This window comes from Leucoraja erinacea, chromosome 8 (assembly GCF_028641065.1).
Source record: "Leucoraja erinacea ecotype New England chromosome 8, Leri_hhj_1, whole genome shotgun sequence".
Taxonomy (NCBI): domain Eukaryota; kingdom Metazoa; phylum Chordata; class Chondrichthyes; order Rajiformes; family Rajidae; genus Leucoraja; species Leucoraja erinaceus.
The window spans coordinates 51,251,869-51,273,152 of NC_073384.1; the positions used below are offsets into that span (position 1 = coordinate 51,251,869).

At 40.8% G+C, this 21,284-nt stretch overlaps 1 protein-coding gene across 1 annotated transcript; it reads left to right on the plus strand.

Annotated features, from left to right (window-relative positions):
- The first annotated feature begins 1,906 nt into the window (after nucleotides 1-1,906).
- Nucleotides 1,907-19,951, plus strand: prph2a (peripherin 2a (retinal degeneration, slow)). The gene is made up of 3 exons (XM_055639682.1): nucleotides 1,907-3,118; nucleotides 3,323-3,569; nucleotides 18,477-19,951. Exons 1-3 carry the CDS (start codon nucleotides 2,538-2,540, stop codon nucleotides 18,702-18,704), a joined length of 1,056 nt encoding a protein of 351 aa, XP_055495657.1. The 5' UTR covers nucleotides 1,907-2,537; the 3' UTR covers nucleotides 18,705-19,951.
- The last annotated feature ends 1,333 nt before the right edge of the window (nucleotides 19,952-21,284 follow it).

A 21,284-nucleotide genomic window follows, 5' to 3' on the forward strand; every position in this document is an offset into this window, starting at 1 on the left:
TCCTGCACCTATTTTCTATGTTTATACGTCTATGTTTCTATGAGAACAAAAATCAAAACAAAATATATTATCTGTTTTGAAAAAAACAGTTGGCTATGAATATCAATGAAAGAAAATGTTTTGTATAATGAATTTGAAGACAGACTTCATTCACTTGTCCTCCCAGTTTGATTTTTAATGGTTGGTAATTAAATAAAAAGTTATTGTAGCCTCACATGGCAAACCAATAAATCTTCCACCCACTGACATATACATTTCCACTACAGTCAATGGTATATATTTACAATTCTCAATCAACACTTGTAACGTATTGTTCAAAGATACAATGATAATTTACAAGTGCGGACAAAGTGAATGTGCTAGGCTACTGAGTAGTTAATTTATTTTAATAATATGGGAATTACTGCAAATACCAGTATTTATTGTCCGTCCCTAATTGCTCTGAAGAAATGATGTGAAATGCCATCTAGAACGGGTTGTACCTCCATTGGAGAGTGAAGAAGTTGCCACAGTGTTGTTGATTGGGGATTCCAGAAAATGTACTCAAGGATGATGTCCGCAGTTTGATATCTTGAACTCATCCTGAGCGAGCCTCATGTTCTTAAAACCTATAGAACCTATAGAACACCCATTGATTGATTGAAAGATACAGCAGGGAAAACAGGCCCTGTGGCCCATTGATCACCCATTCAGACTACTATGTTTTCCCATTTTTATATCCACTGCCAACAGATTATGGCAAATTTACAGAGGACAATTAACCCGACAACCCCGCACGCCTTTGGGATGTGGGAGGAAACTGGAGCACCCGGAGGAAACTCACCCGGCCATAAGAAGAACATACAACCCCCACACACACAGCACAAGGTCAAGATCGAACCCAGGTCTCTGGCATTGTGAAGCAGCAGCTCCACCAGCTGTGCCACTGTGCCACCTTCAAATAGCTCCAGTTAAATAAGGGCCCTACATTTGTTTCATTTGCTTGTAGTACTGATGTGTGGATTCATCTTTGATCACTAATAGATTGAGAGTATTGTGCAGGAGGGACCCTCATGTTCTTAAAACCTGTAACCTCAATAATTACAAAACTGAATAACCATGGGTTTTGGGTTTTTTGGAATATGTAGATTTTGTGAGGTCTTGATTCACGGAATGGTAACAGAAGTGAAGGAATACGTCCTGCCGTTACAGTCCATAATAGCTCTGTGTAAAAGTGATCCAGCCGGTCCCACACTCCCGGTATCTCCCTGCAGTCCTGCAGATTCATTCCTATTGAGGAAGGGAACAGTTGAAATACGTGGAGTTTAATTTATTGTTTTTTTTAATAAATATTGTATTGAGGAAAAGTGAGGTGAAAATCATTTAAACTGTTATTCCTGCCCTTTAGAGCCTTATTCCATTGTTTTTTTGATTATTTGTAACTGCTACAGTAGAAATATGCAAACTACAATTGTGGATCACCTGAAATTGGAAATAATTTTACCTAAAATGTCTGAATGTGCTCTTTTTCACCTCAATTTGATTATTCTTACAAACTTTCTGATGGCCACTGTACACCCAAGGTCAGCCTGAACACCACTGCCTTTGTCGGAGCATACATACTTCTTGCCCTTGATTGATCACTTCTTGTCCCAATTCACTGCAAGCCCCGGTCACACATTCCCCATTGTTGCTTGGTCACATTCATTTCCCATTTGGCAACTTGTTTAGAATTTGCGCCTGTATCTATAACTGCCATGGTCTCACACCCCAGAATTTATTCCATGGACTTCTGCACTCTTTACTTTTAAATCCCACCTTTATGGCCAAACGTTTGGCAGTGCCCTACTCTTAGTCTTGCAGCATCGCGCATTCCACACACTGCATCTTTACTCCCAATGTTTATGACAGGCATTGGCCTATATTTAATCTTACTTATCTTATTAAAGTTGAACCTGCTTTTACGTCCGTTATATTTTACTTGTCAACGTGTTGCACATTGCACACGACACAGGAGCCCAGTAACTGGATATACATTTCGGAAAGGAAACCAAATGCCACGCAACGGCCGGTTGGCCGAGTGAAGATTCACTGAGCACCCAGCCTGTGAAATGCGAGGAAACTTTCAGCGGGGGAAAGCAATGGGTGACAACTCGAGGACAAAGCAATTACACGGTGAAAAGGCGGATTACTTTCAATGGCTCATCTGGAGCAAGGCTTTCTCTAAATGATTAGAGGTAAAACCTATTACGGGTATTAAGGTGACGTCTTACAGCCTCAGATTCTGAAAGAGCCATCTCCATCGCAGGGGAAAGCACTGGCAACATTAGCTGTAGTCGCGGACAATATCTTTTTTTTTAAACCATCTGGCTTGGTAATTTACACTTCGTTTTCGTTGTACCGTCGAGTCAGGTGAAGCTTTGCTTTTCGGGTGATCAGTATGGAAGGATGCACAGTGGAGTCAACCCCAGGCGCACTGTATCCTGCCCTTTCTGCACCCCTGCGCAAATCTTTCTAATTTGTTTGAGGTCAACCTTGCCATTTAGAGAGACAGAAAAATGGCCATTCTCAAAATCAAGTTCAACGTACAGATGAGGGTGAAGCTGGCCCAGGGCATGTGGCTGCTCAACTGGTTTTGTGTGTTGGTGGGAATCGTCATCTTCGGCATGGGCTTGTTCCTCAAGATCGAGCTGAGGAAGCGAAGCGAGCTGATGGACAACCAGGAGAGTCACCTGGTGCCCAACTCCCTCATCCTAGTGGGGCTCATGGCTTGCGCCATCAACTGCTTTGGGGGCAAGTTTTGCTACGACTCTCTCGACCCGGCTAAATACGCCCGATGGAAATCGGTGCTGAAGTTCTACCTGGCCTCCTGTGTGTTTTTCACTTTCTTCACCTTCATCACCGTGGTGTTATGTTTCCTGATGAGGATTGACCTGGAAGACACGCTGGCCAAAGGTCTGAAGAACGGCATGAAATTCTACCGGGACACTGACACCCCGGGCAGGTGCTTCATGAAAAAGACCATCGACCAGCTGCAAATAGAGTTCCGCTGCTGCGGAAACAACGGCTTCCGAGACTGGTTTGAAATCCAGTGGATCAGCAACAGGTACCTGGACTTCAGCTCCAAGGAGGTGAAAGAGTAAGTACAGCAGCGAATCCACAGGGAATCGAGGGGAATGCATTTGACAACTGTAGCTGTGTGCCTGAACTTCCTCCCAGCGCCGACCCCATGGCTTTATCTTGTTTGTTGGGTGGGTGGGTGGGGGGTATCTCTGTCTATAACCAACAAGGGATGTCTGAGTTTTCAGCCCCAAACGCTCAAGTTGCATTCTCTTCCTTGCAGCCGCGTCAAGAGCAATGTTGAAGGGAGGTTCTTGGTGGACGGGGTCCCATTCAGTTGCTGCAACCCGGCCTCCCCTCGCCCCTGTATCCAGCAGCAGATCACCAACAGTTCGGCCCATTACAGCTACGACTTCCAGTCCGAAGAACTGAACCTGTGGACACGAGGTTGCAAACAAGCACTGCTCAACTACTACGCTAATATGATGCATTCGATGGGAGCTTTGGTCTTATTGGGTTGGTTACTGGAGGTAAGATGGATGTTGTGAATGCAGCCTTTAAGTACAAATTAAAAAAATACTAGAAAAGGATTGTTAATAAAATCACAGAGCAAGGAAACAGGCCCTTCGGCCCAACTTTGCCCCTGCCAACCAAGCTGCCCCATCTACATTCGTCCCACCTGCCTTCCTTTGGCCCATATGCCCCCCAAACCTTCCCTGTCCATACCATCTAACATGTCAGGAAACTCCTGTCAAATTACGTTTTGTATTAAACCTGGTTACTATGTTTAATATCAGCGAATAATTTCCTGAAAATATCTACATTTGTAATCTTTCAGTTATAAATTTTGATATCTGCAGAAATTGAACTTGTGAAATATTGTGGCATGTGAAATAACGCACAGGCTTTACGAGTGTGCATCTGCAAGGATGCTGGGAGCATTAATGTTTGTACCTTCATTGCAGGACTACAATCTTCTGCGTGGTTGACGCTGTCTTCAAGTTAAATTCAACGCGAATGAAAACATCTTGATGTTTTAAAATGTACTTTTTCACTCTCCAGCATAAACTATAACCTCAAGCCTGCCTCCGTACAGATTTAATAACAACTTTCGGAATAAAACTGATATGGGAATTGTTTTTAAAATGCTTAAAGGTCAAGTCTGACAGCATTGAGAGAGAAAGTAGCAGAGTAAGCAATACAACCCAGTGACCTTTCAAGAGTAAGTGGAGTTTTACTTCAGATTGAGTTCTGACTTGGGAACATGGCTTTCCGGGCTCAGATCAAAATACATTTGCTCTTATTAATTCTTAACCTTAAAATCTGATCGATTTTAAATTGTGAATTGATGCAAATGTTACAAGATTTAATGAAAGGTCGTCAACCCAAAACGTGAACTCCGTTTTTCCCTCCACAGATGTTTTCTGGCTTGCTGAGCTTTTACAGCATTTTCAACTTTTATGAAGTTTTGCACATTAATTTAAGTGGGTAGATTAAGTTTGAGATAATTACTTTTATAATAACCACAAAAAAAGTCACAGTGTGCTGCAGGAATGAAGAGAGGTCACTTAGGTCACTGTACCCACCACGACTCATTGAAAGAGGCATTCAATTTAATCTCACGCCACGGAAACATTTTATTTTCAAGTATTTATCAAGCTCTCACGTTGAAGTTATTACAATTTCCTCTCATTCCTGAACTACTTTTAACCACTCTTGTATCCTTGAATTCTGCTGCAAAAATGCAGCCCAACTATTACTTTGAGGAATCTGCCTTGTTACCTATCAAAGTTTCACATGCAACTATTTTTAATCAAATCAATGACCACTTTTTCTCTCCGATCATTGGTGGTGCCTGGAATATGCTGCCGAGGCTGATAGTGGATATACACAATAGTAGCATTTAAGAGACTTTTGGACAGGCACATGGATATGCAGGGAATGGAGGGATATGGATTATGTGCAGGCAGATAAGAGTTAGGCTTGGCATCATGTTCGGCACAGACATGGTGAGCTGAAAGGCCTGTTCCTGTGCTGTACTGTTCTATGTTCTTAACATTTACTAGTATGGTGTTGTTTATGGGATATTTAGCAAGTGTTCAAAACCATAAATGTTTCATAAGTCCTCCACTGACAGAAGACCCAGGTACCATGATTAAAGCAATTGGCAGGAAATTAACACCATGATGGGAATTTCTCTTTGCAACAAGTTTGTATCTGGAGTATATTTGTGAATATCACATCACTAGATATGTATAAACAAGACAGTTTTAGGGTAATGGAGACTGGGAGTCATGCAATACCTTTGCACCAACTCCATGTTCACACACAGAAATACATTGGCCTTTTATAGAACATAGAAGAGTACAGCACAGTACAGTGACTGGCCCTTTGATCCACAGTGTCAACTGTGAACACGGTGACATGTTAATGAATTGTTGGTAGACAAATTGTTGGTAGACAAAAATGCTGGAGAAACTCAGTGGGTGAGGCAGCATCTATGGAGCGAAGGAATAGGTGACGTTTCGGGTTGAGACCCTTCATCAAGCATCTGCAGTTCCTTCTTAAACATGTTAATGAATTGTTGATAGTTTTGTTTCAGATTTTATTTTACATGAGTTTGCATCATGGATGGCAAACATTTTAGAAGTTAAACGTGTGTACAAAAGCAGTGTTCATGTCAGAGTTGTGAAGTGTGTGCTCATCTGTCCCCATAACAATGGAATTGCAATACATTACAAAGCCAATAAAATGGCAATAACTGCTGGATTAACTCAGTGGGTCAGGCAGTATCTCTGAAGAAAAAGGATGGGTGATGTTTTGGTTCGGGACCCTTCTTCAGACCCATGATGAATGGAAAAATGGCAGTGAATTTCAGATCAAACAAAGTCCCTAAGCATTCTTTATTTTAGTGACTTTCTATCCAGGCAAAGTCTTTAAACATGATATATTTAAATATTTTATGAATAAAATTATAAAAAGTCATGAAGATATTTTCTACCATCTCAAATGAGACTGTATAGAAATGTCTACTTCTTCGGGTGGTTATAAAGGTTCCCATCACTTTACCAAGATTCAAAACACATTATTCTCTGGGCCAATATTTATTACGTAAATATTGAAGAAAACAGAGTATCAGGTGATTATGTCATTGTTGTTTGTCAGGTTTTCTGTAAGGGTATAAGCTGTCATGTTTCTTTATGTAACTATCAAGGCTACAAATCAGAATGGCTGTTGTGGTTTTGGAAGACTAAAGTTGTACATGGTGCAATATAATAGCTGACTTTTCCTTCATACATCAGACCTTCATTTGCCCTTGAATAGTCCAGCTTGTACAGTGTTTTCTATGGATAAACTACATCTAATCCACATATACAAATTTTGATCCCATCATCGCTTCACAAACAAAGTAGAGGATAAAGGGTTAGCGAGAAGGGAGATATTTAATTGGGACTATGGAAATTATGAAAATCACTTTGCAAATATTTGGACAAACACCCCATAAATACCATGCAGCAAATAATTCATGTTATTTGATGTGCAGAAGGAAACCCTGGGGAAGGCAAATGGCTGAGGAGGAGGAGGGGGGATTAATAATCCTTGTTGAACTCTAGATGGAGCAGGTTTACATGGTATTTCTAATTTGAGACAATTCAAGCAGAACTAACTTTTTCATATTGTAATTTTTTGAGTGTTTTCTCACTTTCCAGTAAAGCTGCTGCCTCACAGCACCAGAGACCCAGGTTTGATCCCGACCAACAGTGCAGTCTCTGTGGAGTTTGCACGTGCTCCAGGTGAATGTGTGGATTTCTCTCAGGCTGCTCCCATTTCCTCCCACATCCCAAAGACATGTGTGTTTGTAGGTTAATTTTCCTCTGTAAAATTGCCCCTAGGCCCTTTGTACACAGGGAGTGGATGCAAAAGTGATAACACACAACTAGTGGAACTGGATCACTGGTTGGTATGGACTTGGTGAGCCTGTTTCCATGTTGTATGTCTAAACTAAACTAAACTAAATATTCTAAATTATTGTTCAGAGAACCCATTCATCCTCTAATGAAAATAAAGTTTGAGATAACATCAGATTAAATGATGGCATGGCTATCAAGGCATGGTTAAACAAGGCGAGCCCCAGAAGCAAATATGTCAAGATTGAAACAAAAAATATTGTTATTTATTTAATTCTAAATCTTTGTCTCATAATTTTAAAATGTAACAAGATACATATAACTGGTCATTGTGCATCAGCCACAAGAACACTTTTATCTGTGTAAGAAAATATGGGGTGAAATGCCAATCCCAAACTTGCACATAGCATGTCGAGCCGTACTCCCCATTACAATATGACAATATTGCACATTTAGAAATCATCAGTGAAACCGATCTCTCATCCTGCCGCTGGATGATAGAGGTTCCCATCCTTTGTACTCACTTGGCAACCCATCTTTGTCAAGGATTTTACAGTGCAAGTGGACTGCCGACTGGCAAGAGGTCTCTGGCTAAGCAAGGCATCGATAGGATCAGGATCTCTGGCTTGGACTTGTGTAGGGTGCCCTTTAAGGCCCTTGCTAAAATGTGGGATTAAATTCAATCAGCACTGTGGGTCCATTACAGATAGACAAGACAACATTTGGAGTTAGTCATAGAGTGATACAGTGCGGAAACAGGCCCTTTGGCCCAACTCGCCCACACCGGCCAACAATGTCCCAGCTACACTAGTCCCACTTGCCTGCGCTTGGTCCATATCCCTCCAAACTTGTCCTATCCATGTACCTGTCTAACTGTTTCTTAAATATGGAATGAACTACCTCCTCTGGCAGCTTGTCCAATACACCCACTACCCTTTGTGTGAAAAGGTTACCCCTCGGATTCCTATTAAATCTATTTCCCTTCACCTTGAACCTATGTCCTCTGGTCCTTGATTCCCCTACTCTGGGCAAGAGACTCTGTGTATCTACCCAATCTATTCCTCTCATGATTTCGTACACCTCTATAAGATCCCCCCTCATCCACCTGCGCTCCATGGAATAGAGACCCAGCCAACTCAACCTTTCCCTATATCTCACACCGTCTAATCCTGGCAACATCCTCGTAAATCGTTTCTGAACCCTTTTAAGCTCGACAATATCTTTCCTATAACATGGTGCTCAGAACTGAACACAATATTCTAAATGAGGTCTCACCAATGTCTTATACAACTGCAACATGACCTCCCAACTTTTATATTTAATACTCTGACTGATGAAGGCCAAAGTGCCAAAAGCCTTTTTGACCACCTCAAGTAACCATGCACCTGTACTCCTAGATCCCACTGCTCTACAACACTATCCAGAGGCCTACCCTTGTTTGACGTCGCAAAATGCAACACCTCACACATCCTTGTATTAAATTCCACCAACCATTCCACCGCCCACCTGGCCAATCGATCCAGATCCTGCTGCAATCGTTCACAACCATCTTCACCATCTGCAAAACCACTAACTTTTGTATCATCAGCAAACTTTCTAATCTTCCCCTGTTCTCATCCAAATCATTGATGTAGATGACAAACAGTAACGGGCCCAGCACCAAACCCTGAGGCACACCACTAGTCACAAACATCCAGTCTGAGAAGCAACCTTCCACCATTACCCTCTGCTTCCTTCCATGGAGCCAATTGGCTATCCATTCAGCTATCTCTCCTTGGATCCCATGCGATCTAACCTTCCAGAGCAGCCTACTATGTGGAACGTTGTCGAACGTCTTACTGAAGTCCATGTACACAACATGTACAGCTCTGCCCTCATCATCCTTTTTGGTTACGTCATCAAAAAATCAATCAGATTTGTGAGACACGACCTCCCACGTACAAAACCATGCTGAATACTCTCCAGTTACTCACCAATGACAGATGTGAAGATGTTAAGCTGTTGTTAAGCTCACTGGCCTAATATTAATTGTGGTGATTTATACAAGTTGATTGGTATATTCATTTATGGAGTGGAGAAAGCATCATTATATCAATGCTATTATATGAGTGCAGTACTTTAGTAAATATATTTTTAATTCAATACAGTTCATGGTTTGAATCCAGGAACTTGATTGATTTAGTTCAGTGGCTCTGCTTTAAAAAGCCTAGGATCGTATTGGCAGACAGCAGGCCCCAGAGTGACTGAGACGGAGATTGGAATTCCACATCTGTGTTCTGGCCCATTACAGTCGTGGCTCGTGTTATGAAATCCACCATTTGACTTGCCCCTCTCTGCCCCAGTAATTATTTGCTGAATCCACCAGCCAACAAGGTCATGGTAATCCAGCCAACCAACTTAATGAAGGCAGAAGCTGGCCAAGCCTTTTCCTTTAATATATTTTTTTAATATATCAAATTCTGGATGAATGATGTGGAAACCTTGGTGACATTTCTCAACTATGAGGTTACTCCTTTCCTCAGTAAAGGAGAGAGCTAAATATTGTCGGCGAGGTTGTGAAAACGGATTACACTCAAGATCATCCACGTGGTCTACCTACAGTGCCCTCTATAATGTTTGGGACAAAGACCCATCATTTATTTATTTGCCTCTGTACTCCACAATTTGAGATTTGTAATAGAAATTTGTAATAGAAATGTAACCACATGTGGTTAAAGTGCACATTATCAGATTTTAAGATAGGCCATTTTTATACATGTTGGTGCACCTATGTCCTCTGGTCCCCCCCAACCAATTTCAGGGCACCATAATGTTTGGGACACAGCAATGTCATGTAAATGAAAGTAGTCATGTTTAGTATTTTGTTGCATATCCTTTGCATGCAATGACTGCTTGAAGTCTGCGATTCATGGACATCACCAGTTGCTGGATGTCTTCTCTGGTGATGCTTTGCCAGGCCTGTATTGCAGCCATCTTTAGCATGCTTATTTTGGGGGCTAGTCCCCTTCAGTTTTCTCTTCAGAATATAAAAGGCATGCTCAATTGGGTTCAGATCGGGTGATTGTCTTGTCCATTTTTTTAGCTTTGAGAAACTCCTTTGTTGCTTTAGCAGTATGTTTGAGATCATAGTCCTGCTGTAGAATGAACCGCCGGCCAATGAATTTTACGGCATTTGTTTGAACTCAGATAAGATGTGTCTATGCACTTCAGAATTCATTATGCTACTACCATCAGCAGATGTATCATCATATAGATAAGTGAGCCAGTACCTTCAGCAGCCATACATGCCCAGGCCATAACACCCCCACCACCATGTTTCACAGATGAGGCGGTATGCTTTGGATCTTAGGCAGTTCCTTCTCTCCTCCATACTTTGTTCTTGCCATCACTCTGATATAAGCTAATCTTCATCTCATCTGTCCACAAGACCTTTTTCCAGAACTGTCGTTGCTCTTTTAAGTACTTCTTGGCAAACTGTAACCTGGCCATCCTATTTTTGCAGCTAACCAGTGATTGTCATCTTGCAGTGTAGCCTCTGTATTTCTGTTCATGAAGTCTTCTGTGGACAGTGGTCATCGACAAATCCACACCTGACTCCTGAAGAGTGTTTCTGATCTGTCGGACAGGTGTTTGGGGATTTTTCTTTATTATATAGCGAATTCTTCTGTCGGCAGCTGTGGAGGTCTTCCTTGGCCGCCAGTTCATTTGCGATTAGTAAGCTCACCAGTGCTGTCTTTCTTCTTCATGATGTTCCAAGGTTTGGAACATCCTTAAGAACCTTAAGCCTAAGGTTTAGCTGATGTTGCTTAACAGTTTTATCCTTGTTTCTCAGTCTCATAATGCCTTATTTGACTTTCATTGGCACAACTTTGGTCCTCATGTTGATAAACAGCAATAAAAGTTTCCAAATGTGATGGAAAGACTGGAGGAAAGACTAGACGGTGAGAGCTCTCTTATACCTGTATTAAGGAGGCATTTAAACACACCTGAACAATTACAAACACCTATGAAGCCATGTATCCCAAACATTATGGTACCCTGAAATAGGGGGGACTATGTATAAACACAGCTGTAATTTCTACATGATGAAAGCAAAATGTATAAAAATGGCCTTTAATAATATCTGAGAATGTGCACTTTAACCACATGTGATGTTTTCTATTACAAATCTCAAATTGTGGAGTACAGAGGCAAATAAATAAATGATGGGTTTTGTCCCAAACATTATGGAGGGCACTGTATATATGGATGGCCACTGAAGGTAGAACCTGGCACAGGATCAGCTTCAGAACTCAGGTGGGAGTGCAGCAGGGAGCCATCCACATTGTGACCACAACTAAACAATGAGTAGCGAGTGATGATCAGGTTGGACAGGCCTGTTCATTACCTGCTCATTAAATCATTGCCATTGGTGGGACTTAGTAGGGAACAAACTGGCTCCTGAGCTCCGCAGGATTTACACCAGATTATAACTGACTGTAAGATGCTTGCACTGTTTAGATCACAAAAGGCAGTACACAGGTACCTCTCTCAATACTCAGAATGTATTCCCTGGACTGGGAGAGCACTAATGGAATCAGTACTAAAAGGTATCATTATAGCACTACAGATGTAGAAAGATCTAACTGTAGATAGCACAACAGATGATGAAGCACCTAGAGCCATTGCCTTCTGGGTGACAGCCACAGATGGCAATGGCTGCCACAGACCATTGCCCTCCCCACTGTTGTGTTGGGAACTTGGAGCGAGTTCAGCAATGAACCAGCCATTGGCCTGTTGTGGAGAAGCTGCCTGTCAGTACTGGCGTTGGGCAGGGCAGAACAAGTGGCACAGTTACTCAGTGCTGAGGTGCAGGTTACTGGCGTCAATGCTGAGCACACACAGCACCTGCCCTGTATGTTGATGGACCATCCGGATCCTGCAGTCTCCCTCATTACCTCCATCTGGTAGACGTGATCAAAGTGGCATCTCCTCCTCTCTTTGGCTGCACAGCTCTCCTCAGCTCTGTAATTCCTCTGTGGTGACAAGTGCAACCGAGAGAGCAATTTTTAACGTATATCTGAAGAGGCGGTGTTGGGAGAAACCCCAGGATCCAGATATTGTCAATAGTTGGTACAAATGCTGCCTGTATGTTGCAATGGCTGCAATCGGTACACTGCAAATAAAGTATTCCCTGGTTACACATTTCACCCACTTAGGTTGGAAGAGCTGGGCCTGGTTCCCGATGCAGCAGTTTGGAGCCTGAGCAGATGGGGGTGCCTTACCCGAGTGTTTGGATTGGAAGATTCAAAGGTTCCATAGAATCAGTGCACTGCAGAGTAGTGCTTGGCTATATAAATACAAGCTTCAGTGTGTTTGTGAATCACTAAGTATAGAGTTCAAAGCTTATTATAATGATTCAAGTTTAAGGGTTGCTGGTGTAATGGACTAGGTGACTAAATGTAGTTTGCAGATTCATTTCAGTACAGGCACTAACATTCATGTCTTCATATTATTCCCTCACATCCAACTACCAAGTTATCTAAGTCTTCTCTTCAATTACAATATTGCATAAAGTGAAAATTGTTCATAAAATCCTTTATGAATTATTCTTACTTTATATAACATTGTGATGAAGTTAATTGAAGGGAAGACTAAGATATCTTGGTAGTTATTATTGAGGGAATGATGGTACCAACATGTTCGTGCCTGAACTGAATTTAATTTGCAAACTGCGTCGCATTTAATCACCTGGTCCACCACAACAGCAATCCCTAAACCTGCAACTCCTGGCAACAGGAAGGATAAGGGCTCTAAATACCTATGAATCAGCATGTTCCCCTCCAAACCAAACACCGTCCTGACTTGCAAATATATTGCCGTTTCTTTGCTTTGTCATTGCTGGATCTAGTAGTGGCGCTGTAGAACTGTGGGACAGAAGGACTTTCTGTGGCAGTTAAAGTCAGTGAGTCAGCAACAATGTCTCGGAGGCAATTAGAGGTGGGGCAATAAATGCTATTTTTCCAGCAGTGCACATATCCAAAAAAAATGCAATAGAACAAATTAAAAAGAATAACTTAGTCCTCTTAACCAGCTTGAATTTCAGAAGATGTGTTAACAGGACAATGTAGGGCAGAGACCCATCCTACAGGACCTGACTTTTCAATTTTATACTTCAGTTTGTTTACTTGATTATTTAGGTGGGCTGGTGGACAATACATACATTCTTTACAATTTCCTGGAATTTTCCTTGAGAAAACTGATGGGCCACAGCATTTGACCTCGAACTTGAAGAATATGCTGCAGTTCCTTGACAACATGGGATTTAGATAATGTCATAAAATAAAATGATGAACCAGTATATACTCAAGGTCCAGGAACATTTTCCCACATCAACTGCTCATGTAGGGGCGACATGGTGGCGTAGCTGTAGAGTTGTTCGTTGGCCAGCATGGACTTGGCGGGCTGAAGGGCCTGTTTCCACGCAGTATCATTAAACTAGTAATTCTGGTGACTTATTGCAGCTTTTGTAAGACTAGTGGAGCACAGGTTAATTAAATGATTGATACAATTGTGTGTTGTGGACATATAACACTTGTTGGAGTGCACCATAATGATTTCATTATCTCAATAAGTAAGGAAACTCAACAAAAAACACGGCAGTATGGTGGTGCAGCAGTAGAGCGTCAGATACACGGGTTCGATCCTGAGTTTGTATGTTCTCCCCATGATCAGCGTGGGTTTTCTCCGGGTGCTCCGGTTTCCTCCCACACTCCAGAGACATATAGGTTTGAAGGCTAATTGGTTTGGTCTAATTGTTATCTGTCCCTAGTGTGGTTAGGATAGTGTAAGTATGCCAGGCAGATTGGGTATAATGGAAAGATGCAACTAGGCCTCTCTGAATTTTATACTTGTTGAATAATCTCACCTCTATCCCCATCTCAAATACCTCTTTTGTTCAAAAGTAACAAGCGAGCCAATCTTTCTTACAGACAAATGTTCATCTCAGGCAATATCCTTATCTCCTCTGCATTTTCGAGTACTTTCACACCTTTCCTGTAACGTGGTAACAATAAATTTATGCATTTTCCAGGCCGACAGAGTTCTTTCATGATTTTGCCGTTCTTAAATTCTTTAACATGGCCAATGACCTTTCTTATCTTCCAGTCCTGCTGCTGTATGTTCCGCCATGCAGCCTACTGTATGTTCAGCCATGCAGCCTACTGTATGTTCAGCCATGCAGCCTACTGTATGTTCAGCCATGCAGCCTACTGTATGCTCAGCCATGCAGCCTACTGTATGCTCAGCCATGCATACTGTATGCTCAGCCATGCAGCCTACTGTATGTTCAGCCATGCAGCCTACTGTATGTTCAGCCATGCAGCCTACTGTATGTTCAGCCATGCATGCCACTGTATGTTCAGCCATGCATGCCACTGTATGTTCTGCTATGCAGAAGTTGCCACTGTTCCTCCATACTTCATAATTTATAATTTGCCTTGTTCATCGTAACCTCCTCAATACTGACGCTTCTGTATCCTTTTCTGACGATCTGAATGGTTCATTAATATTTCTCTCCAATCTAGTTTCCTACTTCACTATTGACAATGTGGGCAAGTTTCTCTACAAACTTCTTAATCATACCACCACATTTCCACCTGGGAGGTTGGAACCTGGACACTGAGAAACTCAGTTATTTTGTATACAAAGAATGAGCATTTACCACATTTCGCTAAACCCAGAGCAGATGAAGAATCAAAAGCTTGGGAACTTGCATGTGCACAGGAGATCTGTTGGTGTAATCTAAAATTATGCAATACACCATTTATATATTTGATATTATCTGCCCAGTCACAGATCAAAAATGTACAGCAAAGGTTTGACCATGCAGGTATAGATCCACCTAACAAGCTGTCTGATCAATCACATTAGTGGCCAGGATATCATGAGATTTCAAGATTGTGGATTCAGCTTCACCACCACCTAGCAAAACTTAGTCTACTGGAACCAATAAAACCACACAGCTGAGAGAAGATGGTCTCTCATGAGGGTGGTAAGGCTCCGGAAATCTCCATCCTCCAGAGTTGTGAAGGGTGGATTACTGGAGGAATTTAAAGAGGAATATTTTTTGAAAGATCATGGATTTGAAAGTTTATGGGAATTGAGGCCATATGTTGAATAGTGGACAATGTTGAATGGCGGAGCAGGCTTGAGCAATCAGGTCATGGCGTTAAATGGGAAGGAAACAGGCCCTTTGGCCCAACTTGCCCATGCTGACCAAGGTATTCATGTAAGCTAGTCAATCCCATTTATCTGTGTTAGACCCATGGCCTTCCAAACCTTTTATATCGGTATACCCGTCCAAATATCTTTTAAATGTTATTGCACCTACTTCACGCATTTTCACAGGCAGTTCATTACAGAGAGAGTGGTGTATATCTGCAAAGATATTGCCATTCAGGATCCTTTGAAATCTATCCCTTCTCTCCTTCAACCAATGCTCTCTAGTTCTTTGGAGGGTGAGACTCTGTGCATTCACTTTATCTATGTCTCTCATGATTTTATACGCCTCCATAAAATCACCTATGTTCCAGGGAAAGTCTCCTATGCTCCAGGGAATAAAATCCTATCCTGCCCAACCTCTTCTTATTGCACAGTCCCTCAAGTCCTGACAACATTCTGGTAAACTTTCTTTGGCTGCTTTCCAGTTTAATGACAACTTTCCTACTGCAAGATAACCAAAAATATAACACTACTCCAAGTGTGGCTAACCAACATCTTGTACAATAATAACTAGAGCCAGGATTTTGCCATGAATGCCATAAGTACATTTTCATGCCTTTTTTGATGATTTCACCAAGATAATGCCTTTTTCACAATCGAAGCCTAAATCAGCCTTTTTTTGCCGTTTTACTAAATGGTTGTGGTATTTTCTCTAATTGTACCATGATCACGACATTTTCTTTGTTAACACATTAATATTAATAAGTTATTATTAACGTGTTAACATAGTATAACTTACAAGAATGTTTCCACCACGGGGCAAAACCGGGGGCGCCACCATCAGTCGTTCATTCGTTCGTGCTGCTGCCCGCTGGTTCAGCCTTCTCCAAGATCTATTTGAGAAAGAACTGAAGAAGCTGGAAAAATCGAAGGTAGACAAGAAATGCTTGAGAAACTCAGCGGATGAGGCAGCATCTATGGAGAGAAGGAACAGGCGACATTTCGGGTCGAGACCCTTCTTCAGGCTGATGTGGGGTGGGGGGGGGCAGGAAAAAGAAAGGAAGAGATGGAGACAGTAGGACTAGAAGGAAAGCTGGGAAGGGTGAGAGGGAGGAGGGAGAAGGCAAGGCCAATCTAAAATTAAATAAGTCAATGTTGATACCACTGGGGTGCAAGCTACCCAAGCGAAATACCCAAGCTTGTCTCCTCACTACATTTATTTCTGGCTCCAGTTGTAAATCTGAGTTTTCGAGTGATCTGTGCAAGGCATTCATTGATGCTGGAATTCCACTGTGGAAATTGGAAAACAAATCTCTCAGAGGTTTTTTTAGAGAAATACACAGAGGAACATATACCAAGCGAGTCATCATTACGGGAAAATTATGTTGACAGCAAATTCAACATTGCTGTGCAGAAAATTAGAGATTAAGTTACTTGCAACAAAACATGGATCTCAATGGACGAGACAACAGATGCTATGGGGAGATATGTTTCCAATGTGGTCATCGGAAGTATTGGAGAAGTCAAACAGCTCAGTTGTTTCCATCTTCACTTGCTGTACTTTGGCCAGAAGGTATAAAACACGCCAATGTTCTTCTGTTTGTGACTGATGCAGCTCCGTACATGATAAAAGCTGCTTGTGCCCTTAAAGTTTTATTCTCCAAAATCTTGCATTTGACATGCTTAGCACAAGGACTTCATAGAGTTGTCAAGCACATACATAGCTTGTTTCCAAATGCCGGTCGCCTAGTTTCCAATGTCAAGAAAATCTTCCTCAAAGCACCGTCACGTGTGCAGTTGTTCAGGAAATAGTACCCGAGATTCCGCTACCTCCTCAGCCCATTTTGACTAGGTGGGGTACATGGCTCTCTGCTGTACTCTACTATGCTGCAAATTTTGAAAAGATAAAAGAAATCGTCAACTTTTTTGTGAAGAGAATCTACTGTAGTCAGGATCATCAGTGAAATCATACAGAAAAAGTCCCTCCACTGTGATCTTGTGTTTATTGCTTCCAATTTTGCAAACTTCCCACAAGCTATCACTTCCCTTGAGAAATGTGGTGAAACATTGGTAAATAACTTGCAGGTTTTCAACAAAGTAACTGACGATATCCGTAAAGTTCCTGGCGATGTAGGTAAAGGTATACAAAGAAAATGTGAGAGAGTGATTTTAGCTAACAAAGAAATACAAAACGTAGCTAAAGTTCTCAAAGGTAGTTGTATTGCACAAGATATCAACATGAATATAGAGTCGGTAGCATGTTTCGTGTATGCACCAGTGACCTCAGCTGAGGTAGAAATAAGTTTTTCACAACTGAAGCATATTCTGCCTGACAGATGGCAATTTAACATCAGATAATTTGAAAAAAATGCATTTTTTGGAATTTTATTATGCCTTTTTGCCTGCCTATTTGAGAGTTTTTTGGCGCCTAAACATCCTGGCTCTAATAATAACATAATGTCCCAACTCCCTGACTGATGAAGGCCAGCATAACGACCAACTTCTTCACAACACATATACCTGTGGCACCACTTTCAGGAAGCTATGTATTTCCACACCTAGCTCCCTCTGTTCCCAGATCCCAGGGCCCTGCCATTCATTGTTAAAGTCCTACCCTTGCTTCACTTCCCACAATAAAACACCATGCACTCATCTGCATTGAACTCCATTTTGCTATGATTCAGTCTATATGCTTAGCTGATCAGGATCCCAGTGTAATCTTTAAGTAGGTGCCAACTCCTGATTCTACATTCTTGTGTTTCTTGTGATTCATCATCATACAACGGCAAGTTAGGCAAGAGCATTAAACAACAGATCATCTGGCCACGCAATCTACTTCACAAACAATCTGATCTTGGTGCAGACCTCACTTTCCAACCTGTTCCTCCTGGTCCTCAATACCCTGCACAGTTCAAATCCTCAGACGTCATAGATTTCCAGAAAGGAGGATTCCAAGGGATCATGATCCTCAGGAGAATTTCTGCCCCATCTCCACTTGCAGTGGCCAAGCATTTATTGTGAAGCGATGCCGGCTAGTTCTAGATTTTTCCCATGCCCCACAATGAGAAGAAACATCCTCTCACCATTTTCCGGCTCAAAATGTTTCAAGACGATCACCTCTCACTGTTGAGGTGGTGACTATTATTTTCAGATCAGAAATCTTTTTTTTTTTTTAAATAGTTTGCAACAATCATCATTTGGAGACTGCAATGGAATTTATTATCCCATTGATAAACATTCATATGCTTGAATATTGTCTTTATTTTGCATGGACACAAAGGTTTGAGTTAATTTACAGGTAAACACATTCTATATTCTTTATTTCAGGTGACTGCGATGGTTGGGATACAATACCTGCACACATCCCTAGACAGCATTGCAAACCCCGAAGATCCTGAATGTGAAAGTGAGGGCTGGTTAATGGAGAAAAGCCTGAAGGACACAATAACATCGATGCTGGAAAGTATTAAGGAGCTGGGTAAGTTGAATCAGGTCGCTACTGCAACTGAAGAGGAGAAAAAGCAAGAGGGTACGACTGTCGCCACAGTCAGCTGAAGAGAAGCAACTTGTTCGGGGACAGGCACGGGTATAGAAGCAAGTTGGAGTCAGAAGGAAATGAAATTGAATACTTGTTGGATACAAAATCGGACACATAATTCCCTTCACTATGTAAACTATGAAGCATGTATGGTAACAACTACTTATCTGTATTTTGTATTCAAACATAACACCAGTACTGTCAAATTCTGTTAACTATTTTTGACAAATGATACACTATGCAGTCAGCAGCAGTCTTCTTCATTGTTTTATACTATATAAAACTTTTATTTTATCCACTGTATTGCATCTGAAGTAAGGATGTGATACAGGCATATTTAAAATATTCCGGCCATCTTTAATATTGCTCGAATGCAATGCAAAATGATATAGTATATATGCTGCTACCAAATAGGGTTCTACATTAAAAGCATCTTTGAAGAAAAATGGACATTTACTTATTAAATCAAGATTGTCCATAAATGTCATTTCAACTATTATTCCTCAGAACAAAAATCAGGCGTGTAAATTGAATTGAAGGAAAGCATTGTGCTTAAACAGACTTGTTATTTAGGGGGAAATGTGGATGGGAACCTTTAAGAAAACATGGAACTAAAGTGGAATCAAAATCAGTCTGCCAAAATGTGCAAGGTAACCAACCCTATCTTCAGCTAATCAGTGGGTTAGGTTAATGTACAGAAGGTTAGTCCAGACAATGCGAAACAAAATACTCGATGTATAAGCAGAGTCATTCGTACAGGAAGTACAGCTATTGACATCCAATTAAGACCAAACTATGGCATGGTTTTCTAATTAAATGTGTAATTTCTAATAGCTTTGTTGTGCAGTACGGGTTGTATTTAGGTCAGAGACCAAATGTAGTCAAAATTCTCCACAACGAATGAGTTTAAATATTTCAATTCAGTTAATATAACATCTCTTTGTGGAGATGATGACATTTGGAATGTCTTCTAAAGAAATTCTATTAAACCAAACTCTTTCATGATCACTGAAAGTATGTGTGTTAGCTGTAACTGCCCAGAGTAGCTTCAAGGTGCAGGTCCTAAGTATGCTTAATACGAGTTTATAGGATTAACTTTTGTAATTCGTCTCAAATGGTGACGCAAATTCATCACGACATCTAAATTGTCACACAAATCTGTGATAACTATAAGAGGAAAGAAAGGATAAGCATTGCCCCATATACTGCCACTTTAAATTCCCTCAAATTGCCATGGCTACGAGACTCCTATAAAACATCAATTATACATATTTATTATTTCTTGAAATTCACTCCTAAATTAACCATTTACACCTCAAAATATCTTATGATAATACCGTACATTTTAAAGGCACAAACAAACTATTGTAAAAAGCAGCCAGTAGAAAAAGAGATATGTTCTGAGCAGATTTACAAACCAAAACAGGAAAGTAAACAGACAATAGTAATGGAGTTTGAGTTTGGCACAAAAATGCCTGAAGTTCCATTATCAACTGGGGACTGATAGACGGGGAAGGAATACTTGGGAAGTCGGGATTGGGAGTCGGGATTATTGTGCAAAAACTGGATATAGTTGTCGAACAATGTGGTGCCAGCTGACAGAGCTAACAATGGATAATGAGATCACATTGGATGCTTGTAAAATTCAATGAGTATCATTTCCTCAACATCTCACAGGATAATTCTCCAATCTGCGAAACAGTCCATGAACCTTCTTTACACTTTAAAATGTTACATATTGCTCAAGCTATGGTCTCAATAAGCCCCAACTCAACTGCAGTAAACCTGCATGATTTTTGTACTCCAATTATTTTATAATGAAGGCTAACAATTTTCTGTCCTACTTGCTTGTTGTACATGCATGTTAGTTTCTGTGATTAATATACAAAGATATACAAGTGGAGTATGATCTGGAGTACTAACATTTCCCAATTGTAAAATGTGTTACGTTTTTCTGTTTACAATCCAAACTGGCTAACTTCACGTTTCCTCGCATTATGCCCCATTTATCCATTCACTGAACTACCATGTTCCCAATTATTTCATTACACTTTGTCCCCTCAACTAAATTGTAAATAGGATAACTTCATGGCACATGTATTTGGTAAATCCAAATATAGTAACACACTAGTTCATTTATCTGATTTACACTGAAAAATCTGACAAATGTATCAATTTCAGTATAAAGTGTTAATTCGATGATAATATAATGAAAAGTACTTCATAAAATAGTACATTGCAGGCAGATGGGCTGAAAAAAAGTTCAATATTAAAACACAATTCTTCACAAATATAATTGTGAGCAGCTCATTTTTGAACTAAATTTAATGATGGCTTTGCATTACAATAACTTATGACGTTCCTGCACTTAAAATTCATTAAAAATGGTTATTATCTAATATATTCAAAGTATTCAGAAAAGCGTTCCTTGCTTTTAAATGTTTCTTGTTATATTTATGTTACTCCTTTTCTTTCTTCTGAGCCATTTGTAAAATTTGTGGACATTACAGCAAAGGTAGTTAGAAATCATTGAAAAAAGCTGTGTGAATAGAAGACAAGAAAGTTACATTCTTCTAATTGGGCCGACGGTTCTACAG

Excerpts from the sequence above, each read along its gene's own strand:
- prph2a (XM_055639682.1), top strand. The coding sequence starts at position 2,538 with ATGGCCATTCTCAAAATCAAGTTCAACGTACAGATGAGGGTGAAGCTG. Across the intron at positions 3,119-3,322 it reads AGCTCCAAGGAGGTGAAAGA|CCGCGTCAAGAGCAATGTTG; the intron begins GTAAGTACAGCA and ends TCTTCCTTGCAG. Across the intron at positions 3,570-18,476 it reads TATTGGGTTGGTTACTGGAG|GTGACTGCGATGGTTGGGAT; the intron begins GTAAGATGGATG and ends TCTTTATTTCAG.